The sequence below is a fragment of the Hetaerina americana genome, unplaced genomic scaffold (assembly GCF_022747635.1).
Source record: "Hetaerina americana unplaced genomic scaffold, ioHetAmer1.1.p SCAF_4, whole genome shotgun sequence".
Lineage (NCBI taxonomy): Eukaryota > Metazoa > Arthropoda > Insecta > Odonata > Calopterygidae > Hetaerina > Hetaerina americana.
This window is the reverse complement of record NW_027286985.1, coordinates 40,680,638-40,703,644: the sequence shown is the minus strand read 5'-3', so window position 1 is coordinate 40,703,644 and position 23,007 is coordinate 40,680,638. Positions and strand designations below refer to the sequence as shown.

At 37.2% G+C, this 23,007-nt stretch overlaps 1 protein-coding gene across 1 annotated transcript in view; it reads left to right on the top strand.

Annotated features, from left to right (window-relative positions):
• Positions 1–23,007, top strand: part of LOC139692171 (tachykinin-like peptides receptor 86C) — a 228,640-nt gene that overhangs the window by 194,415 nt on the left and 11,218 nt on the right. Inside the window, exons 3-4 of the mRNA XM_071590235.1 lie at positions 1,344–1,478; positions 2,083–2,163. Coding sequence (XP_071446336.1) covers positions 1,344–1,478; positions 2,083–2,163 — 216 coding nt within the window. The remainder of the gene's footprint in view (positions 1–1,343; positions 1,479–2,082; positions 2,164–23,007) is intronic.

Genomic DNA, 23,007 nt, shown 5'->3' with positions numbered 1-23,007 from the left:
TACTTCGTACGACACAGTATTGATTAATTAAAATTATTTTAATTTTTAATATACTTAAATTATGAGTAAATGACATGTGAAAGCTGTAAGCTATAGTAATGTTTGAAGTAAGTATGTATGGTATGAAGAAGTAATGTATAGTAATGGGTGAAGTTAATTGTATCTTATACGTATGAATGAAATACGCCATGATTTCTCCTCGTTGATGACTTGAGATATCTCCTGATGGATACATTCGATTAAAACCTTACTAACTCTATTAATTGAAACCAAAAATCCATGAAAACCTTTGCTAGAAATAAATAAATTAATAAATATTGCATATACATATGCATATAGGCATTAATTCAAGTGATGTTATCAAACATTTAATTTGATCGCGAAATCATTGAGTACCTGTATAATATTTTCTGTTTTCCTCTCTAAAAGTAGCCAAACAGTCAAAGAGATGAATTCTCTTGTCCCCCAGTTTTTCTGAATCCAAATTGATTTTTATCTGAAAATTTTTATTTCACATTCCATCCTTAAGAAAAAGTGATCTTGCAAATATTTATGACATTGATTATGGTTACAAAAAATCGCATCCTTTCCATTCAAATGACAAATAAGAACTGTTGCGTTATTCTGAACATCCGCTAGTTTTCCTGATTCATTTTAAAGATTAATGAATAATTATTTTAAAAATTTTCCCTTTACGTACACCATATTTTATAGAGTGAAGTCGTTGATTCCGCAAACATTTTTTACATTTCGATCGGCTGCCAAAAGAGGGAAGGCTCTAGAGATCTGTGATGGAATTTGAATGATGCGAGGCAATAAAACCCTTGAAAAGTCCGCAGTACTACACATTAGGACAAATTAAATCAAACAGACAAGCATAATGTCCATAATTGATTAAAATACTCATATAATAATTAATCATTAAGCAATTCTTTTTTTCGAAATGCCCACTGATTTTATAAATGACTAATGAGCATTTTTTTCGTGAAATTCAAGCAAAAGCATTCGTACATGTTTCTACTGAAGTCGAATTAATTTTGGACTCATACAAAACGTCCAAGACCTATCGGGACATGACAAATCAGCAATAGGCTACCCATGGGAATTTGAGTCATCAACGATGAGCCCTCTGGCCAAAGAACAAGCTTTCTCCGACTGTCTGGAGCTCCCTATGTGTCATTAGGGAATGGTGAAAATTTAATCGGTGATATTTGTATGCATGGATCACTGCAGTGATTGGTGGGGTAAAGGTGACGAAAGTTTCCCTGTTCATTTTTTTTGGACGCCGGGATAGATTGGAGTATCAACCCACAGATTGAGCCCAGTGATGTTTCTCTCTCCAGGTATTTGGCCATCGTGCACCCCTTGAAACACCGTAAATCGAAACGGAGAGCTCGTTGGGCATTAGGTGGGATTTGGGCGAGCAGCAGTCTACTGGCTTTACCATGCCTAATGTATTCCACCACCATGGTGCACTGGTAAGGCCTAGCAGTTACGTCATTTCCTAATAATCTTTCAAGGGACATTTATATAAGTATAACCTTTATTAACCGAATAATGCATAGCATGGGAAGAGTTCAAAAGAAAGGATGTGGATTAAATTTATTGAGTCAATTTTAAATAAAATTGTCTTCTCACTTTTGAATGGTAATAAAAAAAATTTAACTCCAAACGTGATAAGCACATTGAAATATTGAAATAAATTTCTTTAAATCGCGGATTCTTTTTCTTTCTTTGAATACAAAGGTTTTTAATAATGGAATTTTATTTTTCAATTGTAACTTAATTTTTTGGCCCCATTGTAAATCCATGCAAATATAATTTCCTTGGAGCAAATTAAAAAGCTCTGCCATTTCGATTATTTGCTTCCCTTAGCTTCGAATTAGCTTTTGAAAATACTGATCGGTTTCACTTTCTCTTTTCCTTAATCCGCCCATGGCAATATCATTATTTATTACACACACTTAAGTGGAAGCAAAATGTTTTATTATTATAATTTCGGTTGCAATCATTTGAGATATAATTTAAAGAAACGACTCCGCAAATGAGGATGTACCAAGTAGTTCTTCTAAATGCCCGCAGGTACAGCAATGGAGAGTCACGATGTGTGTGTTTCATGCTGTGGCCGGACGGTAGCTTCCCTTCCTCCGTGACGGAATACACGTGAGTATAATGGAACTTGTCATCACCACATATAATTTGCGAAACTTTATCTTTTAATTTTAATATAAATGCTTTTAACTGTCAAAAACGCATCAAAATATTTAGGATAATAAACAGTATATATTGACAGATAACTAACACTATGTCAATTATGATCTCATCTTAAAAAAAACTTCCAAAAGTAAATACGTTACAACACTATGGTTTAAAAGTAATGATTTAATTAATGTGAGCGATCTAAATGGTTGCATTTCACGTCCTTCCAATTTGCAATTTGATTTTTTTGGAAGAATAAACATTCATGCGGGAAGTTCACGTAGCCTATAGAGTCAATCATACCATTAAAGAACTTATATTAATAATCTACTCATTGACTGCAACAAACACACATGAAGTTTTCCCCTTGATATTATTTTGATATCTTTTAATTTTATAATTTATACACTTTTCTTGTAAGTACTCACAAGTAAGTACACAAGTAAGTGGAGTTCTAAGTACCTGTAATGGCGCTGCACCGTCACACAGCTTATACATAGTCCACATGAATACTTCATGCGGTAGTTTACAACTGCATATACACTTCATATGGTAGTGTGTATATTTGACTAAACTTCCATTAAGCGAAAGGAAATATGAATCTAAATAACTTCCCATTCCATTTATGGGCCTACACCTCGCCTTTCAATTTTAATGGAGACTCTCGATTGGTCAAAATGTATTTTAACACATTGATTCAGCCACGACCTTCATTTCCGTTTCCTACCTTCATTTTCGTTTCAGCAGTGCAGCACGGGAATTATTCAAATGAAACTAATTTGAATAACAATCTGAATACGTAATAGAATGCCATTCCTTTATTCCCGGCAGGGTTATCCGTCGAATTATTTCCCGCTATTTCTTTAAGGCGCTCACGTTATTCAATTATTATTCATTTCATTCAAAAAGAAATTTCGGTATTTACATCCTCGGTGCCAATAAATTGCGATGTAGGCACCTTCTCAGGGTCACACCTACTCTTTCTTACTCTTCTTGCTGCTGTCTTTCCCTTTTCCTTTAGATACATTTACCGTATTTTGGTTTGCAATTTTTTGACCAATGTTAGAGCTTGCGCTATCATTTTTATGTGTCCTCATCAGGCCCGAAATAGCAGTAATATTAATACAGCAATTTTTCCCAATAAATGAATTTGTTACTCCCTTTATTCCGATAATCAATGCACATTACTGTGGACGTTTTTTCTCATGCATCAGGTGCATTGCGGGGTCACTTTAATGAATAAGGGACGAGAATCAACTATATGGTAATGGACCTTAAGAAATAAAAAGTCTAAGTTAAACATTGAAGCTTGAGGGCATATATTATAATTGTCAACCCATTTTTTATGTTTAAAAGTTGATTTACAAGAAAACATCCTGGATATTAAAGGAATTCAAAGAATAATGGCATTTGACAAAGAAATTTCATAAAAAGGGGATAACGGCAAGAGCTAAGAGTAAAGATTTAAAGAAATGATAATGAAAACTTCAATACGGAACGTAAGTTTTAAATGGCTCCAAAATTCGGTTGTCGAGGCAAGAAGATAAGCGTAGATTGGAGGGTTTCTAAAGAGCTAGATATGGTGGAGAAAGGGAGAAGATTTTTGGAAGAAATTCAAAGGCAGAAAAGGTTGAAGCAAAAGATATTGAGCGGCAGTGAAATCCTGAAGGCTGATAAAAGAAAAAGAGAGAATAAAAGGGAGAATTTTGGACAAATGAGAACAAAGAAGGAAAGGATCGTCTCTGTTGGATGAAATAAACGAAATTGTGTGGAGTTCAAAATGGTTAAAGTTATTGTAGGAAGTATTGTGCATGCCATATGGTAATTGGTGTCGTTTAACGTTAGGCTTACAAGTGTAACTTAGAGATTAGTCCCTCGGTACTTCAAAAGCCTGCATGAACCAGTAGATTATTGCTAATAATAATTCATTTATTATTAGTTTGGCCGGATTCAGGACTCCAATGGATTAGCGCAAATACAAGGAGAGGAACTGCAGGGATTAACACGCCATCAGTACTTGGCTCCTAGTGTGAGGGGATAATAGGATCATATCTTGTAAACTCTTGACTCGTATATCGTCAGATGAGAATTTTTCTCGTTATTTCTAATGGAATACTCTCTCATGCAATTCCAAATATCACTGGATTTATTATAGTATTAGCATTCTGCATTTAGTGCAAAGCAAGTAAAACTTCAAGCAATAAATCCTCATAGTAATTCTAAAAATTTTCACTATTTCACTAATAAATACTCCATTCAAAGATAGCATTTTAAGACTGCTACTTACTCCTAGTCTATGGAGATAAAACGTTAGCCACTAGTATTTTGTCCATAACTTTTACAGTGAGGCACCAAATAATTCGTATCCAACTACAACCATTTCAAGGTAAAATACCACAATTTGAGCATCAAGTGGATTTACTACGGTGTGTTTAGTAACTTTATCTATTTCCCAATTGAAAATTTGAAGGTTTTAATTCCAAATGAATCCCTTTGATTTCAAGCTAGTGGGTTGTAAAATAATAAGCCGTCATAGTGTAGGGCTTCAAATTCATACGGTCTTCAAATATTACCCTCTGATAATGAAAGGAGTCAAACAATGCGAGATTTTTCCCCTAAGCAAACAACATATCCATAAATTGCAGCTCAATGTACCAAAGACTTCAGAAAATATAAATCTATAATTAGTATTTTATCGCGGTTCTTTTTTGTAAAAGCCTTCAAATTGCACTAAGCAGAGCCACACTCAGCAACATCAAAAGCCAATGTTTTACTCTGGAATTTTATCATCCAATATAAAGTATTATTATGGTTTACGGCTTTGATCATGGGAAGCAAATAGCGCTACAGTCACCTGGAAACATCTTATAGCCTAGTGTGATGAGATAAAATTAGATTTGTAGTATTCCACCCAAGTCATTAATCCCGACCGTGCTCTCAATGTCAATGCATCACTGTCAGGGGTAGACTTACGCAGCATGAGGCTTAAACGTTACCACCACGGTCAGAATCAATAAATCGTGTTGAATATTACTTTTTCATAACATATTAAGTTCGTTTTTATTCATGATAGAAATATTCCACAACGGGCTGAATGCTTTGCAAGATTAAAGCAGATTTTGAAATATAGAGCGGCCACAATGAACGTAATCGCTGCATCTGCTATTTGAAGCTTCATATGAACTATTGAAATCGTCATCCCTTCACAGTTTTTCATTGAAGCCAGACGCAAACCGTTTAATAAAAAAAAGATTTGGTCTCTCTTTCCCCAACCTGTGCTATGAAGGTGGGATACAGGAATATTGATAGACATTGAAATATATTGAACCAGAGGTAGAGTACAAAAGAGAAGCATTTCAAATACGTTTTTTTAGAATGTTACCAAATATTAAATAATATTATATTTATTTACATAATATCCTTTATTTTAAATAAAGGATAATATATTTTCCTTTATTTAGAATAAAGGACATGTAAACTGAACTAAAATAATTCTATAATAAATATCAAAAGGGAAAAGGTGGTTTACGATTGAGAAATTGATTTCATATCAGAGACATCCTATTTTGAATAGAGTAAGAACGAAGCACCTTCTATTGTTCTGTAACTATTTTCTTTCAAATTACACTAAATATTTCACATATTAAGTGAAAGAATAGAGTTTTAAGGCAGGACTTCAGATGAAACTTTCCTTTAGAGTGCTAATATTATATTAAAATAATTTTACAGTTTCGAAAAATTCGAATTGGAACATAGTAAGCTTTCAGTCCTGTTGCTACTAAGATAAAAATTTAAGATAAAAGAGCTGGTTGGTCCGAGCCCAATTTAACACATTCTATCACCTAATTATCCTTTTCACGTTAATTAATGTAAACGTTCTCGCATTTTCAAACGACGTAGTCAATAAAGGGCTCACGCGCACAAACCAGCGGAAAGAAGACGCCTCAAGTGATTATTTCCCATTTATGTATCCCATCACAGATGCATCGTATATGGCATGAGGTTTTTAAATATTCTGATTGTAGGACTTACTCAAAGAATATCCAATCATTGAAACTTTTTCTCAGGCTTAGCACTGTATATGATGAATCACATTTTTATGAGGTGATGATTTAATATTGTAGTGCACCTTTACAGTGGAATTATTAAAAACTTTGATGCTCTTGCAGTAATTCTTAATAAATTCCTCTATTAGATTCTCGAGTTCGGCAATTTGAGAAATCACGATAATCAACCTGTATGCTACAATGATCTGAAAACTAAGTGAATGAAGCGTTTACCTGTTGATTGATGAGTCCTTATTTTTAAAATATACTCCATGAGATAGTTGGACAACACAATCTCAAATATAAGTGGTGTAACTTTCTGGTTAGAGGAACTTCATGGGATACCGGCTTGGACTATCTGAAAAAGTGCCGTAGTCTGAATATGCTATTTCCAAATGCCTTTGTGGTAAGATACGGGTGACCTGTACTCTCACCCACAGAAAGATTTGGATTGAATACTACGGCAATTAAATCAAATCAAGATTATCATCACGCATGGAACAGCATTTCTTTTATGCATATATATATATATATATATATATATATATATATATATATATATATATATATATATATATATATATATATATATATATATATACATACATATATATATATATCGCTCCCTTGTTTGAATTAATTATTATTCCAAACCCTTAGAATTTCGTAGAATATATATATATATATATATATATATATATATATATATATATATATATATATATATATATATATATATATCTTAATATATATATATATATATATATATATATATATATATATGTATATATATATATTATATATATATATATATTATATATATATATTTGTGCGGGTCGCGGTAGTCCAGGGGATAGAGCGTTGGAATGCTGAACGGAGGGGCCCGGGTTGGATTCCCGGGCAAGTCTCTAGGCACCTGCAGCTCCACCCAAGGTATATGATTTTTCGGGTACTAAATCCTCCTGGAAAACCATAACCGGTACAGGGGAAGGAACTGCCCCCCTACCCTGATGTGTGAATTTCACACGCCGTCGGGCTTAGTACTGGGTGAACTCTACCACCACCTACCAAACCGACCTTCGGGTTGATTACCTTGTGTATGGTTTATATATATATATATATATATAATATATATATTCTACGAAATTCTAAGGGATTTGGCTAATAATTAATTCAAACAAGGGAGCGAGATATAGACAGACACATAAAAAAGGTCACTCATGCCTATTCCGAAATTTTCGGTGGCCCAACTACCTTTTTCTTTGAAAGTAAGAAACTCTGGACGGAATACATATCATTGAACGACAACAAACTTACAATGAAAAATCATTGGATATTGTTTTTAACCACTGATTCATTAAGTGCTTTCCTCGATAAATTATTGAAACATCTATCCTCACAGATTTAATAAGTTTCACCCAACCATTGTTCTTACAGGTGACATGATCACTTGAGGGTGCCAAAATGTTTTTTAATGAACGAAAAACGTAATCAAGCTAAAAATTCGATAAAAATATTCTGAAAATACATAGATAATTTGTAGGTTTTTTTATCCTAGCTTAATGTTTTCAATTTTGAAATCAATTTTTACAGTAAAATACAGAGGAATAGGTGAAAACAAAAGTTTTTCGGTATTTTTCATAAGGATTCAGTGTTTATGGATCCATTTACATGAAAACTGCTTTATTAGGAAAAGGTTACATCTGAAATGTTAGCCCTTCAGAATACGAGGTAGTTACTCAGATATCACAAAGAGATCCTCCTCAAATCGGCCTTCGCCTTTCACACCAAGTCAAGCGCTTTCACTGTGCATTGTCTTTCTTAACGATTGCCTCTCAATGTCATTTGTTGGAAGGTTCTAGGAAGTCGAGTAGAACCTTCAACTCTTTGAAATACTGATGAGAATTGCAGGATTTTTCTTAAATTATAAAAACAAATTATTTATGTATCTCCTTGTGCACAGAGTTTGCTGGCGTGTCCAGTCATATATGTGGAGAATTTACATAATATATCGTGAACACAAGCTAAAAGTGTTGACCATTTTACAAGGTTCGTAATGTCCAAGATGAATGACTTCTTAGTGCCTTTTTATAACAAATACATGTCAAACAAATGCGTCTATATTATTGCTAAATATTTTTTTCGAAGTTTGTGCTCGGATAATATTTCTCAGCATCATTAAACTTAATTAATATACGTGCAAACACAAAAATTCAAAATTAATAGACAATTCTTTTGACTTCAAAACATTAAAGTTCGGGTAATATCCCATATTAAAGTAAAATATTTAACATGCAAAAAAAACTCTCACTTTCATTCGTCAAAGAAATGAAACATGAAAAACACTTTTCCATAAAACTAATTTATTTCAAGAATACTTAGAATCTCAAAGCAAAATTGAAAATTTAAAACTTTAAATTTGTCCTTGAATTTCACTGGATTGTTTGACTGAAACTATATGGTCAAAAAGACGCAACTTTAACTTGAAAAGCTATTCAGGCAAAAACGCCGGAATAAATGGATTCGATGGTTTGAGGCTCTTCTTTGAGAATATTCAGGTTCAATAAATTAATAAACATGGTATTTTTTCACAGGAAAAAATTTAAAAAGTTAAAAAATACCGAATTTATTTATTTAGTGTTCGAAAGAAATGTTTACATGCCATCTGCACATTCCCCTCCGAACCCATTAAGATACCAAGTAATATTAATCATCGCTTTCATCTTAGCTATCACATAAAACACTAACGAGTCTTTCTACATGACTAAAGGGATATTATGACTCAGATATAGGAGGCTCATAAACTTCTATTCAACTCATTTGGAATTTCCGAAATACAATTTTCCAAATAATGAAAAGATATGAAAAACATTTATATTAAATGTAACAATTTCAGAGGGTAAAAATCATTCGCGTTGACTGGAGAATTTATATAAAAATGAACAGAAAATAAACAAAGAGAGTATTTCTTTCAGGAAATAGCTTTTTTTCTGCAATTTAGCGTTCGTTATTTCACACAAAAAGCTGGCAATATTACAGTCAACTGATTGCGTTATTTAGCGACTTTATTGTGCGCAGAAAGTGTAAAATATTTTTTATTAATTTTATAGCAATATCATTTTGCATGTTTCTTCTAGTTTATTAATAATTGCTGGACAAAGCGCACCCTCCACAATTGCTGACCACTTCCCGTAGCATTTTCCATGTGAATACACAACTGAGTTCATGGAGTGTTGATCCTCCTGCGAATGCAAAATTATTTTAAATTCCCGCTCCTCTTAATATTATTTTTTTGTCAAGGGAGGGTCAGGGTCGTCTTTGGCCTCCTCGGTACCGCTGCCGATGTACGAAAGGTAGAAAATTTTAATTAAACCATGCTTCTCTGACTTCCACATTCAGTATTCTCACATACCTCTACTCATATTTTATGAGTAGAGGAAGGAAGTACATGTTTCACCACATATTATATCACTTTCTTCACAAAGGGATCATTTAAAACAGACCATGTGAAAACACCTTTTGTTTCTCATCTACATTTAACGCGAATGCATGTAAATTGAGCGCGAAGCAGTGGCTTGAAAGCGTGTGAATTCAAATTTTATTGTCAAAGGAGTGTTAGCTAAGGGTTCGGAGATAGCGAATGCCCGTCGCCATTTCGTTCGTTAAACTGTTAGAGCGCGTTTAATTTTTCAGAATTGCTTTTATTGCCTTTTTTAACTATTTTAAATAGCTGCTAATTTGAACATGCTCAAATGAACATGTTTACATGGCGAACATTCTAAATTCTTTTTTCAATCATTCGCATCGCCAGCTTCCCAAATTTTTCTGTGTTTCTGGCATTAACAAATTATTTGTGTGGGCATGTGGCTGTACTATCTTTCTGTAATTTATGATGCGTATAATTATACCTTTGACGTCATCTATTTAATCAGGGGGGGCCAAATTTGCCGAGAAGGAATGACAACCATTGACTCAGCTGGATGCATCACCAGTGGCTATCAATAGAACAATTTATTATTCTAGATTTTGCATATAATGGAAATAGGGAATAAAAAATAATTATATTTTTCGGATAGTTGAATTTTATTCATTATCCAACAAATGTAATGCTGGTTTTTATTTCACAGATGAGAATCACCATTAAAAATAAGTCGGATGTCCTCTTATTAATTTATTTTCCAGGTCAATCTCTACGCAAAAAAAGAATCATTTATTCAAAAGTTAATAAATCAAATTGTTTTCACCAGTATTTGGCCTTTCGTTAACACGAATACAGTTTGCGTACCGTATTTTTGTTTAATTTCAGCTCTTGATTGGGCATTTTAATACATGACTCGACTTACCAAATAGTCATCGTAAAGAGTCATCCCTATTATCTTTATACCACACTCCAAGAAAAAAATTGAATTAATCTCTAGTTACAACAGTTTGAAAACTAAAAATGACCATTTTGAACGAATAATTTCTCAATAATCATTCACCAAAGATTAACTCCACAGGAAAAATCCAAATCCTTGCCATGAGAATCGCTAATTCGTAGTTATTGATGCTGGCAGATCAGCAGGATACATACGCTCTAGCATAGCTGTATCATCTCCCTCCCATCTGTGGTAATTTTTCAATTGCATTTTCTTTGTCGGTCCTCTTCCATTTTTTCTCCTTCATTTTGCCCGATGGAGCAAAAAATCTTTGTGATCTTCCACTGGAAAAGTTTTCCAAGCTGACCTTCCTTTCGGCTTTGTGCTTAGAAGAGAAACTGCCCTCACAAGATGACTTTGCATGTTTCCATAGAAATATCTTGAAGTTAAATACCTTGCAAAAAGCCAGAGTAACAGCACAAAGAATTTCTTCACATAGAGCTCAACTATGTGAAGAAACTTTTCTCAAACACAACGATACTTTAGCTGGAGCGTTTTAAATCATGTCTCCAATTTTCCAGCCAATGAAAGCTATTAATATTCGTGGAGTAAATTATTTATTTTTAACCTGAGTTAAACGCGTGAGTAATTGCACGAATTGAATTAATATTCACAGTAATTCAACCATATATATTTCGATTACAGAGCCATATCCTATTGAATTCTAAGATATAGCAGGCCCTCAGTTTACGAGTATTTAGTTTTTTTAATAATTCGGTAATCACTAAGGCTGCGTGTTAAGATAGTAATTCCACAATGAGCCTGGGTTCCGTACTTATCAATGAAAATTCCCTAAATCCTATTTTGACATCCCAACCCTGATCAAAAATATTATACCAGGGAGTCACAAATGACAAAATACGTTACTTGACATAGTATCTCCAAGAGTTACATATTTTTTTTAAAGTGATATAGCAAGAAAATGCTATTTTTACAAAACGAATAGGTTGGATATAGGATGGTCTCACTAAGAGACATGAGGTTTGAGAGCCATTCCATACAATGAAACACCTATTACCTTACTCAATTTACATTTTCAGCATTTTACACTTGCTAACCCTTTTAATTATTTTCAAAACATTTTTTTCTCCCCTTTTAACTTACCCAGGATTTTCCCTTCCGTGGGGATCGAAATGGTGCATTGGCTAACGCACTGAGTCATCTGAGAATCTCATTGAGAGGCTCAGAGTTGATTCCTGCAGACGAAAGATATTTTCAGCTATATCCCGATTCCTACTTGAGGTGCTTTGCGGACAACACTTCGAGCGAGTGCGCCGTCTATCGGACGGGACGTTTAACTGCGGATCCCGTGGTGCCTTTCGTTAAGAGTAGGCTAAGGCTGCGTTTCTCTCCACCCTTCTCCCTTTACAATCCATCCCTAATGACGCAAATGCCCATAGCTATCGGCCGCCTCCCCTAAAATTACTACTTCTATTTTTCCATCTATAACTTTCCAAAAGCCCCTGTCTCCATCCAATTTCTCTTGATTCCTCGAATATCCGCCAGCAACTTCCTGCTTTCCCCGGTCAACTCTAACATGTCATCTCTTCTCTGTCCGGCTCATTTTTTAAACTCCACACCATACGCATAACTCAAAATCCTCAAATCCAATGCTCACATCTAGTCCTCTTCCCTGAAGACAAGTTTTCCAAAATTTCAAAGCTACAATACATTCCAATATATGCATTGTTTGAGCTTTCCCTTAAGAGCCTAAATTGCATTTTTCTGCATTAAAACGCTTTCTTTGCCATCATAATCCTACTAATATTTTATTAAAACTCTTCTCGCAATATTTTCCTAATTATTCTTCCAAAACTTCTCACCACTTACGCGAATTGTAACTTCTTCCTTCTCAAATCAATTCCTCTATTGTTTATTTAACTTACTCTCCTAATTATCGAAGTTTTTAATATTATGTCTAAATTCTTCATTGAGATCTTGCCCGCGTCTCACAGTGATCATACAATGTCCTCATCAGCTATTGGACTCCCAAGTGCTACTGAAATGCCAGGATTCGAACATCCGCAAAACTTTATTTCTTCAATGGTTCCCACCCTAATTTCCATCATCTCTAAAATCAATTTTATGACTCTTGTCATTTTCATCCACATACACGATATTAAAAGTGGTTTAAAACCATACAAACATTCCATATGCTATATTCCGTGATGCTTTATCAAGCTCCATAAATTAGAACTTATGATGCCGTATTTCTACTTTTTGCCAATGCATTATTAAAGAGGAAACTGGTAAAGATAATGGATAACTTGCCTTATTCCTCTTCCTAGCACTGCTCATCTAGACTCTTCGTCCCCCACTCGCACCTGAGCAGTCTGATACCAATTCACTTGTCAGATAAGCCTCTTGTTCCTCCAAAATATTCCTATTTTCTGTAATATACACTTTGGTTTTTTCCAGTTGACTCTATCAAACGCCTTTTCGAAATCTTTGAAACAGGCAAATACGTCTTTATTGTATCCTATGTACCTATTTATTAGCAATCTCATGGTCCCATTGAGGGAAAGGGTGCACCGCGTAGGGGTCGATCAACGGGTGACCGCCTGGTGTATACCAGGTGGAGGGGTTCCTCAGGTAACGACGGCGATCGAAGCGGCGGCCAGGGGCACGAAGTGCTCTCGGCTGCAGGTCGTGACCCATGTGGGCACCAACGACGTCACGGACCGTGGATCTGAGGAGGTCCTCCATTGCCAAGTTTCCCTCACAGAGGGAAAAGTCGGTAAGAATTGGAAAACTGCGCAGATGACGCCCATTTTTTGAATCAGTGACAGGGAGGACCCCAGTAATTACAGACCCATATTTCTCACTTCTATCTGTTGCAATATTTTAGAGTACATAATTGTCAGTTTCATAATGAGATACTTTGATAACATTACCTTTTTAAGTAATAATCAACATGGATTCAGGAAAACCCGCTCATGCGAGACCAAATTAGGATTATTCAAACTTGACTATTTTTATCCGGTGAAAGTGGTAGGCAAGTGGATGTGGTCTATTTAGATATTTAAAAGGCATTTCATAAGGTTCCCCAGGGTTAACTTATTCATAAATTAAAGTTCGCAGGTAAAAACAAGGGCGCAATAAATTGGGTTAAAGACTTTCTTTCAGAGCAGGAACAGAGGGTAGTCCTTGACGACGCTAGCTCCGACAGCATGCGGGTTACCTTGGGGTTCCCTCAAGGAAGCGTAATCGGGCCGTTGCTTCCCTTGATTTTTGCTAACGATTTGAACCGCGAAGCAAAAAGTAAGATTAGGATATTCGCGGGTGGCACGATGATTTATCGGGAGATATCTAGGGATGAGAATCGTATAATTCTAAATTGTGTTCAAATGATGTCACTTAACCTTAATAAATGTTCGGTGGTAAATTTCTTTATAATATCAGAGGTATTTGTTTAACAGTTAGCTGAATTTGGCCTAGAAGTAGTTGACGTGGTAAAAAACCTACGTTTAACAAACACTAAAGATTTAACTTGGGGGACTCAAATACGTAAAGTTTGCGGGCAAGCATATAAAAAATAGGGATTTATTTGACGCATTGTCGGTAGAAGTGACTCAAAGGTCAAGGAACGTTGTTACCACGCTCTTGTAAGGCCTCATTTAGAATATGCAAGTAGTGTATGGGATCCGAGTGAAAAAGGCCTCACTCGGGAAATGGTTCAATGCCGACAACTCTTACGATAAAACGAAAAGCATCATTAAAATACTTGTGGAGTAGGGGTGGGTATCATTAGAAAAAAGATGATTCGATTTCAGATTGAACTTTTTAAAAGAGTTCAGATCTGCATGTTTCAGCACCGTGGTCTCGCGAATTATTCGCACTCCAACATACAGTGGTCATGAATATAAAATTCGGGAAAAATATGCCAGAACTAGCAGAATCAAAGTTTCCTTCTTCCCACGGAAAATACGAGGTAGTAACTGTCGAGTTATGGATAGTAAAAATTCCACTTGCCACTCTCAGCGCCCAGGGAAAAATTAGTTCTACTCAATTGCATGCACTTTCACTGACCTCGCTTGTTTTGTTGTCAAAACCCTTCCCGCTTGACCGCATTAAAGTGCCATTGAATAATGTAGTGCTCTTAACAGTATTCCTTTCTCTGCTTTGTATGCTTTTAAGTTTTTCCCTTCAATCCCTCGTCTCTCTGGGGGGGACCTGCAGCGTTGCGTCACCTTCCCTACCGGTATCCTTTGGGGAGAGAGACCATTGTATGTCCATGTGATAGTGGAATTTTGCTTCTTACTAGTCAAATTCTAGCTTGTGCGTTATTGGATAATTTTTTTACTGCATCCTAAGGTGTGATTGTTTTCAGTTGGTAGTATATATATATATATATATATATATATATATATATATATATATATATATATATGCATGCGTGTAAGTTGACAGAAATTTTGCATGAATGTATACGCCACTGTGGGTATAGGTTTTCATGGCTGTGTTGATTTTGCCTGTGGTTTTGATCGCTTTTAAAGGTGACCTAACACCCTCCGCCAAACGCCCTTGTCGCGACTTGCGGGGTATTATGTAGATGTAGATTACTGCAATGGCATCACGCGTACTTCTCCCCTTCCTGAACCAAAACTAATCATTCCCTAAGTAATCATTTAACTTTTTCTCCATCTTATTGTTTTTGATCCTGAGAACCACTTTTGCTGCGCTCGGGATGTATATAAAACGCTTACACAACATAAGTCAGAGTATGTGAGAGGAATCATAATGGAATTATTTGATTCTCAAAAAGAGCAGGCAAGACTTAGACTTTTAGAAAGATAAAGGACACCTTAGTTTTCCTACGACACAGTGATAAGAATAATGGTAACAAATTATAATGGTAGATTCAATGACTGGGATAAAATAAAAGAGAGATAAACCGTCATCGACAGATTCCAGTACTAATAGTCTTCGTTCTTCCCTGGCACGAAACGTAATCATAGGAAAAGCAATCCCAAGCGCCTGAAAAAATGAAATGAGCTTAAATACTTCAACTAAATGAAATAGTCAAACACAGCAATTATCTCATGATGCATACGGGTATGTATGTATATCTATATGTAGCTCATGATATACATACATGTACATATACATCTTCATACGAGTGTATTCGTATTTGAGCTAAAGATCAATGACAGGAATGTATAAACTAATGCACGAATATATTCTATTGTTTCATGGAAGTATTTAATATCCATACTAAAAAGAAAGACTCATACTTTTCCACAGATTTTATTATACGGTACAACGCGTTTCACCGACTTGCGGCATCATCAGGTACAAATTCGCAAAACAGACAGCAGGAGGGGTGGAAACAGAAGGAGGGTTGGAAGGATTTGAGAGGGGTGGGGGCTTGCAGGTGCGTTGATGGATTGTTTTGACCATTTCCAGGCTAGTTTCTCGGAGAGGAGTGGGGAGGGGTATAGGAACAAGTGCTCATTACAAAGTGTCGTCTTGGGGTTTACCAAGTGCCTTCTTATCTCTAATTGCTCGAGAGCGTCCATCTTTAATCATTTTGGGAGTGTGTGTAATATCTCTGGGACAAAGTCCCTGCTGTGGTCGAATTCTCGTAAATGCTTGGCGAAGAGAGAGTTGTTATTCTGATTTTTGTGACACCTTGACTCGTAACTTGATATTCCTGCCGGTCTGACCGACATAAACGCTGTTGCAATCCTGGCATTTCAGTTTATAAATGCCTGATTTGAGAAGGCTATCCTGGGTGTCTTTTCCATTGGCTAGAAGTTTGGAGAGGGTCATGGGTGGGTAAAGGCTGCTTTGAGTGAGGTGGGTAGGCAGTTGGAAATCCTAAATGAAAGATCTCCCAGAAATGGGATCGAGCACCACTCAAAATCTTTAGATACTGCGGGCTACTGTGATACGAAAATGTTTTTTATGGCCATTGCTCTTTGTTTTTTCCGTAGTAATGTGTCAACTAGTTTGGGGTTGAAACCATTGTTGGTAGCTATATTAGTGATATTCATGAGTTCAATGTTGATGTTGCACGAATATCTGATGGCCTAACGCTCTCCACCACACACATTTGCAGTGGCTCGCGGGATATTAAATGGACGTTGGTGAAATGCTATATCACTACATTTTTTTCACACATAGAATTTCAATCTAGTATTACATCTTCTTTTCTGTTGTGGTTCATAATCTATGTATAATTATATGGTAATAGCAATTGACCTAAGCTCTCGGACCACTTATAATTACTATAGAAAAATGGTGATGGAACTTTTCATTGAGTAATGGTCATTTTTTTATGTGCTAATAAAAATAAAATGCTCAATTGAATGTGTGTAAAACACAGTAATCAACTCAAGAGTATTTGAATAGGTGAAGGCAAGTATCACGTTCGTGGGCTTATTTCCTTTTCCTGCTTCGCTGGACGTTTCCAAGCAAGGTCTGGGACCGGAGATAATTACAAGGCTTAAGTAAAGAAGAGATTGCCCCGAGGTGCCTTAGATAATCAAGCATGCGCTGTACACCCTATGCTACCTTACCTCCACAAATAGAAACTTTTTTTCAAAGTGCCTGTTGGTGGGAGTTGAACGCCTTTCTGATTTTCAGAAGGCTGCGCTTTACCGACCGATGTGAGTGAAATACGTATTTTCGTTGGCATGATATTTTTTTATTGCTACTGTTTTTAAGGCTATAATTTGTTTCGCTGACGATTACATACCTCAAGCATTCCCCTTGGTTCTCACCATAATCACAAATTTTCCATTCGTTAGCCTCAACTGCCCCACTTTTCAACTCTCAAAGTTCCATCTTCCTTTTGTAGACACAATTAATAATAATTTTCTCTCCAAACTGTAATTTCACTTGAACGTCACTTAAAACTCTGCTCCACTACTACTTACTATGACTTTTTAATAACTATTAAAAAGTCATAGTAACTCGTATGTGTGTCTATCGGTATATATATATATATATATATATATATATATATACACACACACACATACACAGACTGTCGTTTGGTTTGCTTATGATCGCAGATCGTATTGACATCGATAAGAAGACAGTGCACACCCTATTACTGAAATTTTGGCGACGCGAAAGATCTGCGCTAAAATCGTCCCGAAGGTCTTGGCGATCGACCAGAAGTATATTCGTCAACTCGGGCAGACCCTCTGCTACGGCATCACGACGATTTCCTAACCTCCTAAAGGGAAAAAATGATAATTGCTCCTGATGGATAGGTTAAGGGTTAGGGGCCAAACAAAAGGTAGTCCACGTAGCGTCTCTTTCTGAGGTTGCTGCAAAGGCGTCTGACCCCAGTGGGGCGACCATTGACTGATGGTGTCACGTTAAAAACACTATTGAGGAAGAATACGGGAAACCATCCCAATTATTATTCCCGAGATTTTTATGATGGACAGAATAGAAAAATTCAGTCCTGAAAACTACCGAACTCAGCCAGTTCGATAGTCATGACGCCGCCCCAACAAACTTCTTTTTATTCCCTCGGATTAAGGCAGCCCTGAAAGGAACCCGTTTTTCGTTCATAGAAGACATCCAATCAGCCGTGATGAAGACCTTGCGAGAGGCCCCCGGAGGCGCGTTCCAGGGCGCGTACGGGTCAAGGCAGAGTCGCTGGAGAAATGTATAGAGGCCCAAGGACAGTACTTTGGATAATTTTAAGTGTTTGTACAAATCTGTTCAATAAATTACTTTTAAAATAAAATTGCATTATATTTGCATTACTTTTGGAACTTACTCTCTAGGTCCAAGCATACGCGACGGTGAGACAGAAATGACATTAAGGAGATGAAATCAAATAAGACCGTGGGGGTAGACAATATTCCAGCAGAACTAATTAAAGGTTAGGGAAAATGAAGGAGGAATAGTTTAAGTATATATGGAATGATTTGTAGCATCTACGAGGATGGAACCTGGTCAAGAGATTTTAAGAGATAAGAGTTAGTTCCAATTCTAAAAAAGGTAAAAGTTATATCATGTGAGGGTTACAGGACAATAAGTTTGATTTTAAACTCAGCTAAAGGGGTTCACAGGATCATCAACTAAAGAATGGCCAGCGGGGTAAATGATTACTTAGGTGATGATCAGTTTGGGCTCAGGAAAGAAAGAGGCACGAGTTATGTCATAGCAGTAATGCATTCACTATTAAGAGAGGAAAATATAGTACAATCTAGACCTCTTTGCCTGATTTGTAGATTTCGGGAAGGCATTTGATAGAGTGGCTTAGGAAAAACCAATGTGTAAATATATTGAAGAAAAAAGGAATAGAATCGAGGGAAAGGAGGCTAATCCGCAACCTGTACATGTCTCAGACTGCTCAGGTACGAGTGGGGAACGAAGAGTCCAGTTGGGCAGTGTTAGGAAGAGGTGCAAGGCAGGGTTGCCCTTTATCACGGGTGCTGTTAAACGTAGATATGAAGGAAAGGATTAAAGGGGCATAATTTTAATCAAAATATTTAATTATCTGATAAAAATGCATAATGGCATATTTTATTTGATGCACTGGAAATGAAGTAATTTCAGATTCAATCTGAATTCCGTCGAGAATTTGTTATTCTATTATCATGACCTTTGCGGACCTCTTCTGCTTGTAGAACTTTTGATAAAGATTTTTTAATCATTATTAACACGTATTGATAGAATTGAGCTCTTACGGCTAGTAGTATTGAATAAATGAAAAAATCTAATGCTGTAAATAGTTTTCTGTGTAAAACTGTTTACGGCTTTTGGAGTTTTTCATTTATTCAATTATAAACACGTTCAAAACGCTACATTTATTTTTTTTTGTAAATTCAGATATATTAAATAAATGTTCCATTTGATATTAGTGAGTAAAAATGCACTATTGCGATTCTATCAAGGCCTATTTTTATGTATTGTGCGCATACCCTGAATGCAATGCTTATTTATCTCAGGATATGGAATGATTTCTACATTTCAGGCATGATCACCGGTCTTAATTTCTTATTCATGGCCCTATTTCCAAATCCCTGTCTTTTTCATAAATGCAGTGTTATAGGAATAATAAGCCATTTATGGACACTCTCCTAGCATATTTTAATTTAAATTGATATTATATGCCCACTAAACCATGATCGAAATGATAAAAAGCATGGTAATATTTCAACTTGTCAACTCATTCAACACTAAAGGTGAAATATTACATTGTGAAAACCAACAGAAAACCAACAGGAAGGTAGTATCGTAAAAATAATTCGTCTTTCCCTGAATGGCAACATTTAAACACATTCATTACATTGAGAACGTCCATTTGACTAGGGCCAACGCTGTAATTTTATTTTCTGCCTTCACGACCCACGAGAGATGGACATCTCTTGTATGCCTGTGGAATCCTAATGTCGCAAGTATGCGACATGGTTCTCCCTTCCTGGCTCCTCCGACTACCCACCCCAAGCAATCAACGACGCACTGTTGCAGGTGTACAACAATAGTATTCCTCCCTGGTTTTCCCCAAAACTCCCAAGCAACCAACGACAATGTTTCCAAGCGATCAACAACAATAGTATTCCTCCTCAGGGTTTTTCCCCAAAACTCCCACGTGACCAACAACAATGCTCCTAAGTTGGGTATAAAAGCCCTGATCGCGGGGCGAAAAGCAGTCAGTGGTTATCTGGCGGTGACCGGTAGGGCACGAAGCTTCGGCAGTGTTGCGCTTGTCGCGACAGCGTGTCCTATTCTTGACTCATCTTGGACGAGGGCTCCGCCCAGGTTACGTTCGTCGTGACCGCGTCCAACCTGCCTACACCCTTTCCCAGGTAAGGGTCAGTTGGTTATCTGGTGGTGACCGGTAGGGCACGATGCTTCGGCTATGTTGCGCTTGTCGCGACAGCGTGTCCTATTTTCTGACTCAACTTCGGACGAGGGCTCTGCCCAGGTTTTGCGTGTCGTGACTGCGTCCGCCCTGCCATACTCCCTTCCCGACGGACGCGCGTTGGTGTACTGAGGGTCTAGCCATCCATAAGTTGCGTATATCTTTGTAAATGGTGCATTTTAACTGTATTTTGTATAATAAACGATTGTTTGGGTAACACTCGGTGCAGTAATTCTGGCTTTCCCCGATACCCTTTGTGTCGCACCATTAAGGAACGCCCCTTGCGACATATTGGTGTCAGGTGTGTGGGGTCACGGTTGGACTAGTGATTTATTCAGTGAATGCGATAGTTATCATAGATTTTCATGTTCCCGTGTACCATTTTAAGTCGGAAAATTAGCCCAACCAGCGCCCACCATGGGTATCGGATAAACTCGGAGTATGAAAAAATAAATTAATTAAGCACCCTCAAAATTTTAACGTAATTAGCATTGGATTAAATTTCGCGATGGATGGCCTTAACCCTCATAGACTTGGTTACTGTAACCCTTTTCTCGATTATCAAGGAACCGTCCCTGAATTTAAACTCGGCAATACACTCGACTTCACACCTTCGGTTAATGTGTTAGAACAGCCGGGAAGTAGCACGAGCCCCCAAAATGTTTGCGGAGAAGCGGCGCAAACCGCCGCTATTGGCAGCCAGTTTCATTTAATTCCAACGTTTAGCGGTGAAGATGAGATAGGGGTTGACAAATTTTTGGAAAGCGTTCGTATTGTAAGTCATCTTAGTGGTTGGAATGAAGCACAGACCTTAGGAGTCGCTCAACTTCGGCTTGGAGGAACCGCCGCGGATTTTGTCTCTGCAAATCATCACATATTAGGTTCATACGCGGACTTTTCCATTAATCTCAAAAGGAGATTTTCCCTTAAGGCCTCTCCAATCATGTTAGAAAAAATATTTAACACTTGTGTACAAAAACCGCTGGAGAGCGTCGCAGAATTTTCAACCAGATTGCGCAATGTCGCCCGTAGGCTACGCGAGTCATGGGGCGAGATCGATTCAGAAACAGCGAAGAGAATGATTGAAGGTAGACTTCTCGCGCAATTTTTAATTGGGCTGAGGGAAGAGATTGGCAGGTTTGTGTTGGTGCGTAATCCAACGAACTTGATTGAGGCAGAAGGGTTCGCAAGCGTTGAAGAAGCTAGTGTCAGAAATTACGCCGTCAATAGAGAAGTAAACTCACCACAACAGTCTCATGCGTGGTTGTGTCAATCACCCCCTAGGTGGCCGCCGTCTCCAAATATAACGCCTTGGTCAGGGATACACCCGAATCCGCCAAATGTTGCAGGTTGGCAGTTTCCCGGGGAACAAATTAACGCCGCGCAGGCTGTCGGGAGGGGTTCCCAAGTAAGATCGGTTCCCCCGGTGCAAGGAGGGGCACCAAAGGATAATCACGGCGCACGCGTTTGCTTTCGCTGCGGTAAAACCGGTCACATTGCTCGAGCATGTAGACAGAGTGAGAGGGGAACGAGGCCGTCTTTGTGTTTTAATTGTGGTAATGAAAATCATTTCTCTACAGATTGCCCGCTCGTGATATGCGGCATCTGTCAAAAGACTGGCCATCTTCCCAAACGCTGCCCGAGGCGCGAAAATCCCTTCGTGGCGGGAAACGCCGATCTCCCGACCGGGAGGTCGGGACAGATTTAATTCTAGCGGTCACTCCAGAAGCGGGATGGACAATAATAGTGAAAATTTTAGGGAAAGATTACAATTTTCTAGTGGACACGGGAGCAGCCGTTACCATCATTAATAATAAAAAATTTCCGTTTGGCCAATTAAAGATTTCTGATTACAATTCTCGAGTGCGAAGCGCGTCAGGTCATCCCTTACCAATCATTGGACAGAGTTGCGTGCCATTTTTGATCGAAGATAAATTATATCCCCATGACGTCTTAGTAGTGGATTTGGGGGAAACGAGCTATGACGGTCTTCTAGGCCTTGATTTTATGGTTCGTTACGGGAAAAGTATATCGTTCAATAAACGGAAAATAAGAATGGGTGAGGGACACGAGACGAACCTAAAATCTAATACCGTAACATCACAGATAAACGAGCCCAGAGGCGCCCATGAAATTGGAGTTTCGGAAGAAGTCAAGGCGTTTGATTCTTTCGTTTCTAGTATAATTAATGGCAATGATTCGCAAATGGCCACGTATGATTTAGTATTCCTGGAGGAAAAAACGATAAGCGACACTAAAAACCAAAGTGCTCTCCCGGCAGAGATAATGAAATGTAACTCGCGAATAAATAATAGTATGGAGGGAAGTTGTTGAGGTAACAATTTGATTTAAATTCTGTGATTCAAGCTTGCGTTGGAAGACTGGGTGGTTGAGGTTATTTTTAATCTGATTTTCGCAGGCTTTCCGTAAAAAATCTTTTGTGGGAAAGTCAAATGGATACAGAGATCCTTCTATGTGGGCTATTAAATCCTCCAAGGGACTATTTTTT